Source organism: Gadus morhua, chromosome 7 (genome assembly GCF_902167405.1).
Source record: "Gadus morhua chromosome 7, gadMor3.0, whole genome shotgun sequence".
In the NCBI taxonomy this organism is placed as follows: domain Eukaryota; kingdom Metazoa; phylum Chordata; class Actinopteri; order Gadiformes; family Gadidae; genus Gadus; species Gadus morhua.
Window position 1 is genome coordinate 33,949,211 of NC_044054.1, and position 12,078 is coordinate 33,961,288.

General features: G+C 50.7%; 1 protein-coding gene across 2 annotated transcripts in view; it reads left to right on the forward strand.

Moving 5' to 3' along the window:
• Positions 1-10,700, forward strand: part of rtn4rl1a (reticulon 4 receptor-like 1a) — a 30,003-nt gene extending 19,303 nt beyond the window's left edge. Inside the window, exons 2-4 of one of the 2 annotated variants that reach the window (XR_003977430.1) lie at positions 4,623-5,077; positions 6,831-9,725; positions 9,759-10,700. Coding sequence is in view for 1 of the 2 variants with exons in the window: in XM_030362309.1 (XP_030218169.1) it covers positions 4,623-5,077; positions 6,831-7,757 (1,382 nt within the window). In the remaining variant the exon portion in view is untranslated. Of the gene's footprint in view, positions 1-4,622; positions 5,078-6,830 lie in introns of both variants that reach the window. The other variant, XM_030362309.1, reaches the window with a different exon arrangement.
• The last annotated feature ends 1,378 nt before the right edge of the window (positions 10,701-12,078 follow it).

Here is a 12,078-nt window from a genome sequence, read left to right on the forward strand (position 1 = left end):
CATGGGTCAGCCTCATCTCTGGTGGAACACAAAATCTTTATGATTGGCTGAGAAACGCTGCTAGGGCGGGTCAGTGACCTGTCGCTCAGTGTAGCCTGTGTTGCATTGTGTGGTGTTTTACAAAATGCAACAACAAATCATTAAGTAAGAGTGCAAAACGTATGGATGGACAAATATGAAGAAATGTTGGATATGGCAGATAAAGTGTCAGGCCGACCGCTGCTCAGCGGGAGGGTCTGTTACTCTGCTGGGCAGCTGCCACTGAAAGCCAATCAGCTGTGGTAGCCCCCTTATTGTATACTACCATGCAATAATGGAGCAAATTAAAACTAGCAGACTGCAACGTATCAACAAAATCTAAATAGATTGGATTATAACGACTATATCCTAAGCACGCCAAAACAACCACTAATTGTGATCTGGGACACCAAATGATAACAACCCAATGTTTGATTTCCTCTCTCCAAGATCATTACCCTATGTCACCCCCCCCCACACACACACACACACACACACACACACACACACACACACATACTCACTCACCAGCCTTTACCTTCTACCTCCACTCTGGACCACACTGTCTCTCTCCAGCCTTTACCTTCTGCCTCCCCTGGACCACACTGTCTCTCTCCAGCCTTTACCTTCTGCCTCCCCTGGACCACACTGTCTCTCTCCAGCCTTTACCTTCTGCCTCCCCTGGACCACACTGTCTCTCTCCAGCCTTTACCTTCTGCCTCCCCTGGACCACACTGTCTCTCTCCAGCCTTTACCTTCTGCCTCGACTCCGGACCGAATCACATATTCTAACCACGACCTCCCCTCCGTTCTCTAGAGGATCCCGACCCCCCGGAGCTAGACCTCTGTACCCTGAAGTCCCCCCCCGCCACCCCCCGGAGCTAGACCTCTGTACCCTGAAGCCCCCCCCGCCACCCCCCGGAGGACCTCTGTACCCTGAAGTCCCCCCCCGCCACCCCCCGGAGCTAGACCTCTGTACCCTGAAGTCCCCCCCCGCCATAGTCTCAGGAAGCTGTTTCAAACGGACTGCAGGGATTCTGCCTATGAATAAGAAAAACAGGAGATCTCTCGGATGCAGCATACTCTGGGAGAAAGTGACTCTCCTTAGTGTTTTGGGCCGTTCATGAGTTCATGAGCGTGATGATGGAGACAGTTAAAGAGGTCTGTGGGCAGCGTACCGAGGGACTGTGTCCTCAGCTTTGATACGCCGTTGATGTGGTTCAGGACCACTTCCGTCTTAGTTTCTAACCCGCTCATGGGCGCCTCATGCTCCGCCTGATTGGAACAACTTTATGTTGCCCCTCATCTTCCCTCTGTGTTGCAAACTGAATCTAATATTCTCTCCACTTGTCTTCACACCCTGACAGGGTTTCAGTTGAATGTTGCCCACACAGAAGGGAGGGCAGAACTCTGACCCAAGCCAACCTTTTGTTGAACTTGAAGACACAAACTGCGAAGAAAGCTGCGTACTGGGATTCAAGTGAACTGGAACAAAGGTTACAAGCACCTGTCATGGTTGTAATTGTTGTAATTGTGGAAGTTTTCAAACGGTTGTATTTGTCTGTTTGGCTTCGTCAAATCCTTGATTTATATTCCCTTGGAAACCAGTCCAATGGTTTGGCTAGGTTGCCCTGTATCTATGTCAGAGGATAAATATGTCATGCCCTTGCTGTTTTGGTCATGTCTATTTGCCTCTACAACTACATTGCACCCGTCATAACTCAAGGGAACCTTGAGCTAACCCCATCACCTCTCTGCCAAGTCTACGAGTTTCCATATGAGATGGACCACAGCCCGGCCTTAAATAAACCCAGACTCTGAGGACATCACCCTGACACTTCTCCTCGCCCTATTCCAGTGTTCCCAGTTCATCCTTAGAGAAAGTGACACAACTTATATCTCTCTGCCAGTACAATCTAAAAAGCCTACTTTTAAAGAATCTTCTCAGATTGGCAAGCTGTTTTAAGAATACATTTTCACCTCTTTATACATTTATACATTTTCAAGTCTTTCTAGGAAGGCACAAGGTGCCTTCCTAGAAAGCCTTGACCTTTGACCTTGAAAACTGAACCTTCATCAGGGTTAGAGGGACTTAAGGTAAACCTTCATCTTCACTCCTGGCGGACACCGGCCGAGTAAACACAATCCAACGGAGGACTTTGACCTTATCAGTTTCAGATGCAGCCAGCCGTACACTAATAAGGTATTAAGTAGCTCATTTGTAATGTCTCCAGAATAAATTAAGTAATCCTTCGGTTCACCGCTCCAAAGAGAAACTCGTTTTCAGGTGACAAACACTGGCTTGTTTGGCCATTTGTAATTAACTTAAGTCGCAGCGTTGGTTTGACCTCTGACCTCGTTGCTCAGAGTGTGAGCGGATGAAGGCGAACAAGAGACGAGAGCGCGAGAAAGGAAAGGTGGAGGCCTTCAGCCGGGAGCAGGAGAAGAAAAGCCACTGGGGCTGTTGTTGTCAGCTGTGATGGAAAGGTCAACCTCGTCTAATGAGAGACTGCTCCCACTACGCTGCTGTAGAAATGTCACGCGTACACACGTACACACACACACACACATTGGTGCCGGTGAGACGTAGATGTGGATGGGAAAATGTAATCAGAGAGTGAGAGAAAGAGACACTGAGTCACAGAAATAGAGAGAGAGAGAGAGAGAGAGAGAGAGAGAGAGAGAGAGAGAGAGAGAGAGAGAGAGAGAGAGAGAGAGAGAGAGAGAGAGAGAGAGAGAGAGAGAGAGAGAGAGATACTGAGTCACAGAGAGAGAGAGAGAGAGAGAGAGAGAGAGAGAGAGAGAGAGAGAGAGAGAGAGAGAGAGAGAGAGAGAGAGAGAGATACTGAGTCACAGAGAGAGAGAGAGAGAGAGAGATAGAGAGAGACACTGAGTCGCAGCGAGAGAGATGGAGAGATATATAGAGAGAAAGATAGAGCGAGAGAGAGAGAGAGAGAGAGATAAAGAGAGGATTTGTTATCTGACTCTTATTGTGGCAGAAGGTGGGTGCTCACTTGTCAGCACATTGATTTCCTGTGGCCTTTAAATGGATAATCAAGGGAACATAACACACAGAATGGCGTGCTGAAATGGAGGCGTGTGTGTGTATGTGTGTGTGTGTGTGTGTGGGTGCGTGTGTGTGTGTGTGTGTGTGTGTGTGAGGTTCATGCCTATGATGAGTGTATGCAGACATCTATTTATGTGATGGTTATTTACAGTTTGTTTGTGCGTCGTTTACTTGTGCGAGGATGCAGGCACAGAACGGCATGCTTGGAAGAGGAAGACCAACTAGGCCCGATTGGTCCAAACCACGTCAGGTGACTCTCTGTCAAACACAGAGGCTCTAAAGACCCCCAATCGGTCTGAAGGCTCAGCGGCCCCCAGAGACACCTGTCACTCCTCAGGGGGGCGGTCTGGGAGGGGGGGCTCATATGGTCAGCCCCCCATTCAGCATGAAGACCAGAGACACTGGGGTTACGGTTAGGGTTTATGATCAGGGTTAGGGTTCATGATCAGGGTTAGGGTTAGGGTTAATGAATAGGTCCCATGCCCTCAATAAGTGTGTGTGTGCGCATGCGTGTGTTCATGTGTCCAGGGTGTGTGTGCGTCTGCGCGTATTCATGTGTGCAGGGTGTGTGTGCGTCTGCGCGTGTTCATGTGTGCGTTGTTGTTCACTGGCTCCTTTGTTGTTGAGAGTTTTGTTCACAGAGAGAAGAGGAGGCTGAAGAATTCACTGAAGTCTCACATTATTCTGTGTCTCTGTTTTCTTTTGTATTTCCTCCTACCCACTTCTCCCCCCTCCTCTCCTCTCATCACATCTTTCCCCCCTCCTCCTCTCCTCTCCTCCTGCTCCATCCTATCCTCTCCTCCTATCCTCTCCTCTCCTCCTCTCCCCTCCTCCTCTCCTCCTCTCCCCCCTCCTCTCCTCCTCCCCTCCTCCTCTCCTCCTCTCCCCTCCTCCTCTCCTCCTCCTTCTCCCTCCTCCTCTCCTCCTATCCTCTCCTCCCCTCCTCCTCTCCCCTCCTCCTCTCCTCCTCCCCTCCTCCTCTCCTCCTCCTCTCCTCCTCTCCCCCCTCCTCTCCTCCTCCCCTCCTCCTCTCCTCCTCTCCCCTCCTCCTCTCCTCCTCCTCTCCCCTCCTCCTCTCCTCCTCTCCTCCTCTCCCCTCCTCCTCTCCTCCTCTCCCCTCCTCCTCTCCCATCCTCCTCTCCTCCTCCCCTCCTCCTCTCCTCCTCCTCTCCTCTCCTCCTCCTCTCCTCTCCTCCTCTCCCCTCCTCCTCTCCTCCTCCCCTCTCCTCCTCTCCCCTCCTCCTCTCCTGCTCCCCTCCTGATCTCCTCCTCCTCTCCTCCTCTCCCCTCCTCCTCTCCCCTCCTCCTCTCCCATCCTCCTCTCCTCCTCCTCTCCTCCTCTCCCCTCCTCCCCTCCTCATCTCCTCCTCTCCTCTCCTCTCCTCCTCTCCCCTCCTCCTCTCCTGCTCCCCTCCTGATCTCCTCCTCCTCTCCTCCTCTCCCCTCCTCCTCTCCTCCTCCTCTCCTCCTCTCCCCTCCTCCTCTCCCCTCCTCCTCTCCCATCCTCCTCTCCCCTCCTCCTCTCCTCATCTCCCAGGTTGGGGTGGCCTGGAGCTGCTGCTGCTGCTGTGTGGCCTGGAGTTCTCCCAGCCCTGCCCGCGTCACTGCATCTGCTACACCTCCCCCAGCACCGTCTCCTGCCAGGCCCACAACTTCCAGGCGGTTCCGGAGGGCATCCCGGCGCAGAGCGAGCGCGTCTTCCTGCAGAACAACAAGATCCAGCGGCTGCTGCAGGGCCACTTCTCCCCCACCACCGCTATGCTGTGGCTGTACTCCAACAACATCTCCTACATCCAGCCCTCCACCTTCCATGGCTTCGACCGGCTGGAGGAGCTGGACCTGGGGGACAACCGCCACCTGCGGGCCCTGGCGGGGGACACCTTCCGGGGGCTGGGCCGGCTGCACGCCTTGCATCTGTACCAGTGCGGGCTGGTCACCCTGCCGGCCGGACTGCTTGAGGGCCTCAGCAGCTTGCAGTACCTCTACCTCCAGGTGAGCTGCTCTCTGGGTCGCTGGTCCCCACCCACAGCCCGGTGGGTTAGGGTTAGGGTTAGGGTTAGGGCCGAACCCTAACCCTAACCCTAACCCACCCACAGCCTGGTGGATCAAGGCTGGATCAGACCATCAGCGTTCTATCAGCGTTCTGTCAGCGTTCTAGCAGTGTCCTCCACCAGAAGCCCACCGCTAACGGGGAACAGGAGGTGAGGATGAGCTATTATGCGATGATGCGTCAATAATTGCGGTGGAGGCCTGTTTGTGCACAGAGAAGAAGGGTCCATCTCCAGTTGAGGTGTCCAGTGTGTCCTCCATCGCAGCTGGCAGGAGAATCCATAGATATGGACATTAAACGGCGTGCTGAAGTTCTGCTTGTGGTATCAAGCTCAATGAGAACGTGGACTGGAAGAGGTTCACCACATTCTGGCCGTCTATAAATGACACCTAAATTCTTCTGTACAGCAGAAAGATTAATCATGTGGTCCTTTTTTTATTTTACTGCTGTGTGTCAGGGTTAGGGTCGTGTGTTAGGGTTAGGGTCGTGTGTTAGGGTTAGGGTTAGGGTCGTGTCTTAGGGTTAGGGTCGTATGTTAGGGTTAGGGTTAGGGTGGTGTCTTAGGGTTAGGGTCATGTGTTAGGGTTAGGGTGGTGTGTTAGGTTTAGGGTGGTGTGTTAGGGTTAGGGCCGTGTGTTAGGGTTAGGGCTGTGTGTTAGGGTTAGGGTTGTGTGTTAGGGTTAGGGCTGTGTGTTAGGGTTAGGGCCTTGTGTTAGGGTTAGGGTTAGGATGGCGCTGCGTGTTTCTTAGATGGCTAGCCTTGTGAGAGGTTTGCATAATGATGCAGACGCTAATTTCCATAACAATATATTAATAAACACTTCATAAGAGAATCAGGGTTTATTTAATCAGTAAAAAATATTTTTGTTTGTCTCTCTCTCTCTCTCTCTCTCTCTCTCTCTCTCTCTCTCTCTCTCTCTCTCTCTCTCTCTCTCTCTCTCTCTCTCTCTCTATATATATATATATATATATTAGAGCTGTCAAGCGATTAAAATATTTAATCGTGATTAATCGCATCAATGTCATAGTTAATTCTAATTAATCGCGATTAATCGCAAATTATTTTTCTATGCTAAATATCCCTTGATTTTTTTGTCCCATAATTCTTCTCATTTTAATTCTCTTATCAACATGGTGAAGTGCATCGGCTTGCCTTGTGCAAATGATTTTTTATTGATAACAACATTGGCATATACACTGATCAAAACAGGACGATACAAAAAAAGAGCCTATAGTGCAATTAAACGACTGCTTTGAACAAATGTCATTTGAACATAGCAGTCAGGCTACTGCTTGTTTGTTTTGAGCCAAAGAAAAAAAAATTTTTTTTTTTTTTTTTTTTATAAAATAATTGCGTTAATCGCGCGATAAAAAATTAACGCCGTTAAATTTGGTTTGCGTTAACGCCATTAATAACGCGTTTAACTGACAGCTCTAATATATATATATACATAAAAAATGACTATGATGATATTCAGTAAATATTCTTCCAATTTTATTTAAGCAATTTCTAACACGCTTTCATCTTATTCACCCTAACCTTTGTGAATAAAAAGAAAAACACTATTCATAAAAATAAGACACCATTAGTGAATAGAGAGAATACAATACGTTTAAATATTAAAATAAGTCCCATGATTAGCTTTAATATAGCCCATGGTAATCCGCCTCCTTCACCTTCCCCGCCAACCCCAGGACAACCAGCTGGAGTTCCTGGAGGACGACCTCTTCATCGACCTCATGAACCTCAGCCACCTCTTCCTCCACGGCAACCGGCTCTGGAGCCTGCGGCAGAACACCTTCAGGGGCCTGGGCGCGCTGGACCGGCTGCTGCTGCACCACAACCGGCTGCAGTGGGTTGACCGCCAGGCCTTCCACGACCTGCGGCGCCTCACCACGCTCTACCTGTTCAACAACTCCCTGACCCAGCTGGCGGGCTCCTGCCTGGGCCCGCTGGTCTCCCTCGAGTACCTGCGGCTCAATGACAACCCCTGGGAGTGCGACTGCAAGGCGCTGTCGCTCTGGGAGTGGCTGCGCCGCTTTCGGGGCTCCACCTCCACGCTGGCCTGCCGGGCGCCCCCCGAGCTGGCCAACCAGGACCTGAAGGTGCTGAGGAAGGAGGAGCTCCCCAGCTGCCCCGCCGCCGAGGGCGCGAGCAGAGGAAGGGGTGGAGGAGGTGGAGGAGGAGGAGGAGGAGGAGGAGGAGGAGGAGGAGGAGGAGGAGGGGACCAGCAGGGGGAGACTCTCAACCACCTGAACCGCTACCGCAACCACCACAACCCCCACCAGCGGCCCTACCTTCCCCACGGCGACCAACACTTCCTGCCCTCCCCCTCCCCGCTGCCCCGCCCTCCCAAGTTGGGGAGGAGGAACTGCACCCGCCGGGGCCGCAAGGGCAAGGGGGGGGGCAACGAGGTGGAGGGGGGCGACAAAGACTATTCCCCGGACGGGGGCAAAAACGACCCATCGCTTCACCCCAGGAGGAAGAACAAGTGCATCCCGAGAACTTCGGTGGACCCGCCCAGAGGGGTGCTGAGAGCCAATAGCAGGGCACCACTGCACCTCCTTGCGTCTCCATTGGCTGCGTGGCTCCTGTCGGCCGCTACTCTGATCCTCTGCTGAGCGCCGTGGAGTGGTCCGACCGCGGACCCCGTCTGGTCCTGTGTTGGTTGTGTCTTAGTGACAGGTGTCAGCGGCGTTATCGATATCTAGCGCAACACCACGTTTGATACGACGATCAATAGAAGAGTTCCTGTCAAGATGACTGGAGTCGATTCAGAAATGAGGTTGTGAGGGGGACAAATAACTCTTATTTTAAAACGTCGGTGGTACCAAATCTGTATATCATGTATTTAACCCCTTAACCCCTCACACATCACCTTGGCTTAATGTCGAACAAAGCACAATATCAATCAGGCATTTGAGTGATTTCCATGTTTGCTCCTCTGAACGGGACGCGATGCGGCCCTCCTGATGCATTTCTTCGCCTCTGTAAATGGTCCTGTGTTGTTTCACCTCCAGCTGGCTGTGCCTAGTGAGACTTGAGATCCGCCCCATAAAGCACATCCTCAGGATGTTGGGCCGTCTACAGAACCAGCAGTACCTGGGCCTGCTGCTGCCACATCCATCACAGAGCCACGCCAGCCAGCGAGAGTGTGAGAGTGAGTGAGAGACACAGAGAGACAGAGAGAGAGAGCCAAGTGATTCATCAATTAATGTCACTATGCAGACAGGCAGGAGTGGATGATGGTTTACTCCTCAGCCTGACATCGAATGTGATAGAGGCTTGTTTAAGTGTCCTGTCATTTCAAGTCCAACCAAAATAAGCTGAGGGCCGAAGCCAACGAAGGATTTGCCCTCACTCCGACCGCCGGCCTGTCTTCATGGAGCCCTTCGGTGAGGGGGGGCTGACTGGCAGCAGGGCGTCCTGTTTGAGGGGAAGACCCCCGTGTGTTAGGGTTAGGGCAAACCCCAGAGTGTTTCTGGACCCCAGTGGGGGACGTTGTTCCCAGGGAGAGCAGGACTAGCAGGTCTCTACAGCCCACCGTCCCCCACAACCCAAAGCTCTTCGGCACCGGACAATGAAGCACCTCTTTCACCACAAAGTCTTTCAGATACAAAACTGAGAAATATATATATATATATATATATGTAAAAATATATACCGGAGAGATCGATTTTATTTTTTGATTTTTTTCCCGCTGGGGATCACAAGTGCTGAAGTGTCTGCAGGACCTCCAACTGAGGACAGAGGTTAGGGTTACCTAACCCCACCTGAAGGCAGAGGTTAGGGTTACCTGACCCCACCTGAGGACGGAGGTTAGGCTTACCTGACCCCACCTGAAGGCAGATGTTAGGGTTACCTGACCCCACCTGAAGGCAGAGGTTAGGGTTACCTAACCCCACCTGAGGACCTAGGGTTAGGGTTACCTAACCCCACCTGAGGACCTAGGGTTAGGGTTACCTAACCCCACCTGAGGACCTAGGGTTAGGGTTACCTAACCCCACCTGAGGACCTAGGGTTAGGGTTATATCCCTCAAGGAGAACCAGGAGCAAACTGCCAGTCACCATTTTGTGTCAATGTGGAGGAAGAATACGTCTTTATACATAGATCTAAATATCTATATCTATATCTAGACCTATATGTTTATATATAAATGGATACATATCTTTTTATATATGAGGATATCTATATCTTTATCTAGATATAGATATCTGTATATAAGATAATATATCTAAATATATCTATATAAGATAATAATATAGATCTAGATATAACTATATATCTGTATGAATATTATATATATTTAAAAACTATGATCACGACTTGACTTGAAGCAACTCAATGTAGAAATGTATTTATACAAACACAAAGTTGGGTCTGTACTCCATGCAGTGGCCAGGACCTCATGAGGTTGTCTGTACTCCAGACAGACCACCTCATGAGGTGGTCTGTACTCCATGCAGCGGCCAGGACCTCATGAGGTGGTCTGTACTCCAGACAGACCAACTCATGAGGTGGTCTGTACTCCATGCAGCGGCCTGGACCTCATGAGGTGGTCTGTACTCCAGACAGACCAACTCATGAGGTGGTCTGTACTCCAGACAGACCAACTCATGAGGTGGTCTGTACTCCATGCAGTGGCCTGGACCTCATGAGGTGGTCTGTACTCCAGACAGACCAACTCATGAGGTGGTCTGTACTCCATGCAGCGGCCGGGATCTCATGAGGTGGTCTGTAGCCCGGGGGCCGCCGACCACCCCTGCAGACCCTAACCCCTAACCCTAACCCTAACCCCTGCACACCGGGGTGATGCTCTTTGACTCGTGACCTGTTGTTCTTGTGGGGGGGGGGCTTTTGTAATTCAAATGAAACAAAAAAGGCAGAAAAAAAAACTAACACGGGAGAAATGTCCTCACTGTGGTGCAGAGCGGGGCTGCCTCTCTTCTTTATTGACATTGTTTCTCTTTTTCTTTCTTTCCTTTTATATTTCTTTCCCTTTCACTGACTCACCCCAGACAAACTGTGCACTGTTTGACTAACCCTAACCCCAACCCTATCCCCCCTGGCCCTATCCCTGACCCTAACCCCCACCCTAACCCTGACCCTAACCCCTAACCCCTAACCTTAACCCTAACCCTAACCCTGACCCTAACCTTAACCCTAAACCCTGAACCCTGAACTTAACCCTAACCCTGACCCCAACCCCAAATCCTAACCCCTTATCTTGACCCAAAACCCCTAACCCCTAACCCTGACTCTTTTTTCCCCTAACCCTAACCATGACCCTAAGCCTAACCCTAACGCTGACCCCCCCTCTGTCCTCCATCCATCCTCCTGGTCAGTCGTCCTCGCAACTTCTTACTTTGACTCATTCCTGTCACTCCCCGCCCCCCCTCCTCACATACAGACGCAAGCAAACACAGTATATCTCTCTATCTTCCTGTATTCTATCGGATTCTCTCCATTCGGCTCTCTTGCTTTCTGCCAACCAAATGTTTTCAAGCTGTTTATAAATACGATTAAACAGAAAAGTGTCTTTCAATTGCACTGGTTGAACTACTTTCAGTGCCTTGTCTCGTGTTCCCTTGTGTGTATGTGTGTGTGTGTGTGTGTGTGTGTGTGTGTGTGTGTGTGTGTGTGTGTGTGTGTGTGTGTTTGTGTGTCCTTATCTTAAACAATACTTGACGAAGAAGATCTAGCGAACCGCTCCTGAGAGCTTGAAGGAGAACTCAAAGGTCACCGTAGGAGACGTTCCTAATCGACTGCAGTCTGCTGGGAAGAGAGCGAGGACATGTTATCGGGTTTGTGTTCACCAGTCCCATATGAAATATTCATAAGAATGAATATGTGCAGTGCACACCAACACACATCCTCACACATACACATGCACGCACTGTGTGTCGGTCTGTCGGTCTGTGTGGGTGTGTGTGTGTGTCTGTGTGTGTGTGTGTGTGTGTGTGTGTGTGTGTGTGTGTGTGTGTGTGTGTGTGTGTGTGTGTGTGTGTGTGTGTGTCTGTGTGCATGTGTGTAAATGAGTGAGCATAAAACCATGAAATACTCAAATTACCTCTTAAACAGACCGAGATTCACTTGAGGATGGGGTGAGTTAAGGAGTGAGTTAAAGAGTGAGTTAATGAGTGAGTTAGGGAGTGAGTTAAGGAGAAGTAGTGTGTTATGGAGTGAGTTAAGGAGTTAGTTAAGGAGTGAGTTAAGGGGTTAGTTAAGGAGTCAGTTAAGGAGTGTGTTATGGAGTGAGTTAAGGGGTTAGTTAAGGAGTGAGGTAAGGGGTTAGTTAAGGAGTCAGTTAAGGAGTGTGTTATGGAGTGAGTTAAGGGGTTAGTTAAGGAGTGAGGTAAGGGGTGATTAAGGAGTGAGTTGAGGAGTGTGTCTGTACGTGTCTGTGTGTTTGTCTGTATGTGTGTGCATGAGTCTGTACATGTGCGTGTGTCTGTACGTGTGTGTGTCTGTATGTGTGCTTGTGTGTCTGTATGTTTGTGTGTGTGTGTGCGTTCAAATAGCAGAGAGAAGACGATGGCAGATTCCATCCTCCACGTCGCCCCTCCTGCCTCCTGGGAGGCCCTTAGAATAGGGCCGCGCTCCCGGGCTGACGGAGCACTCTGCCTGACAGCCGTGTTTAGCCGCTGGAAGTGCAGCAGAGTGCTTTGAAATAGGAATCTGTTTGGCTTTTTTAAGCAAGTCATGTGGGCCAAGGCACATCAAATATGAAGAGACTCCAATTTAAGGTGTTGGTACTGAAACATTGCAGAGGAATTTCTATACACGCACGCACGCACGCACGCACGCACGCACGCACGCACGCACGCACGCACGCACGCACGCACGCACGCACGCACGCACGCACGCACGCACGCACGCACGCACGCACGCACGCACGCACGCACACACACACACACACACACACACACACACACACACAC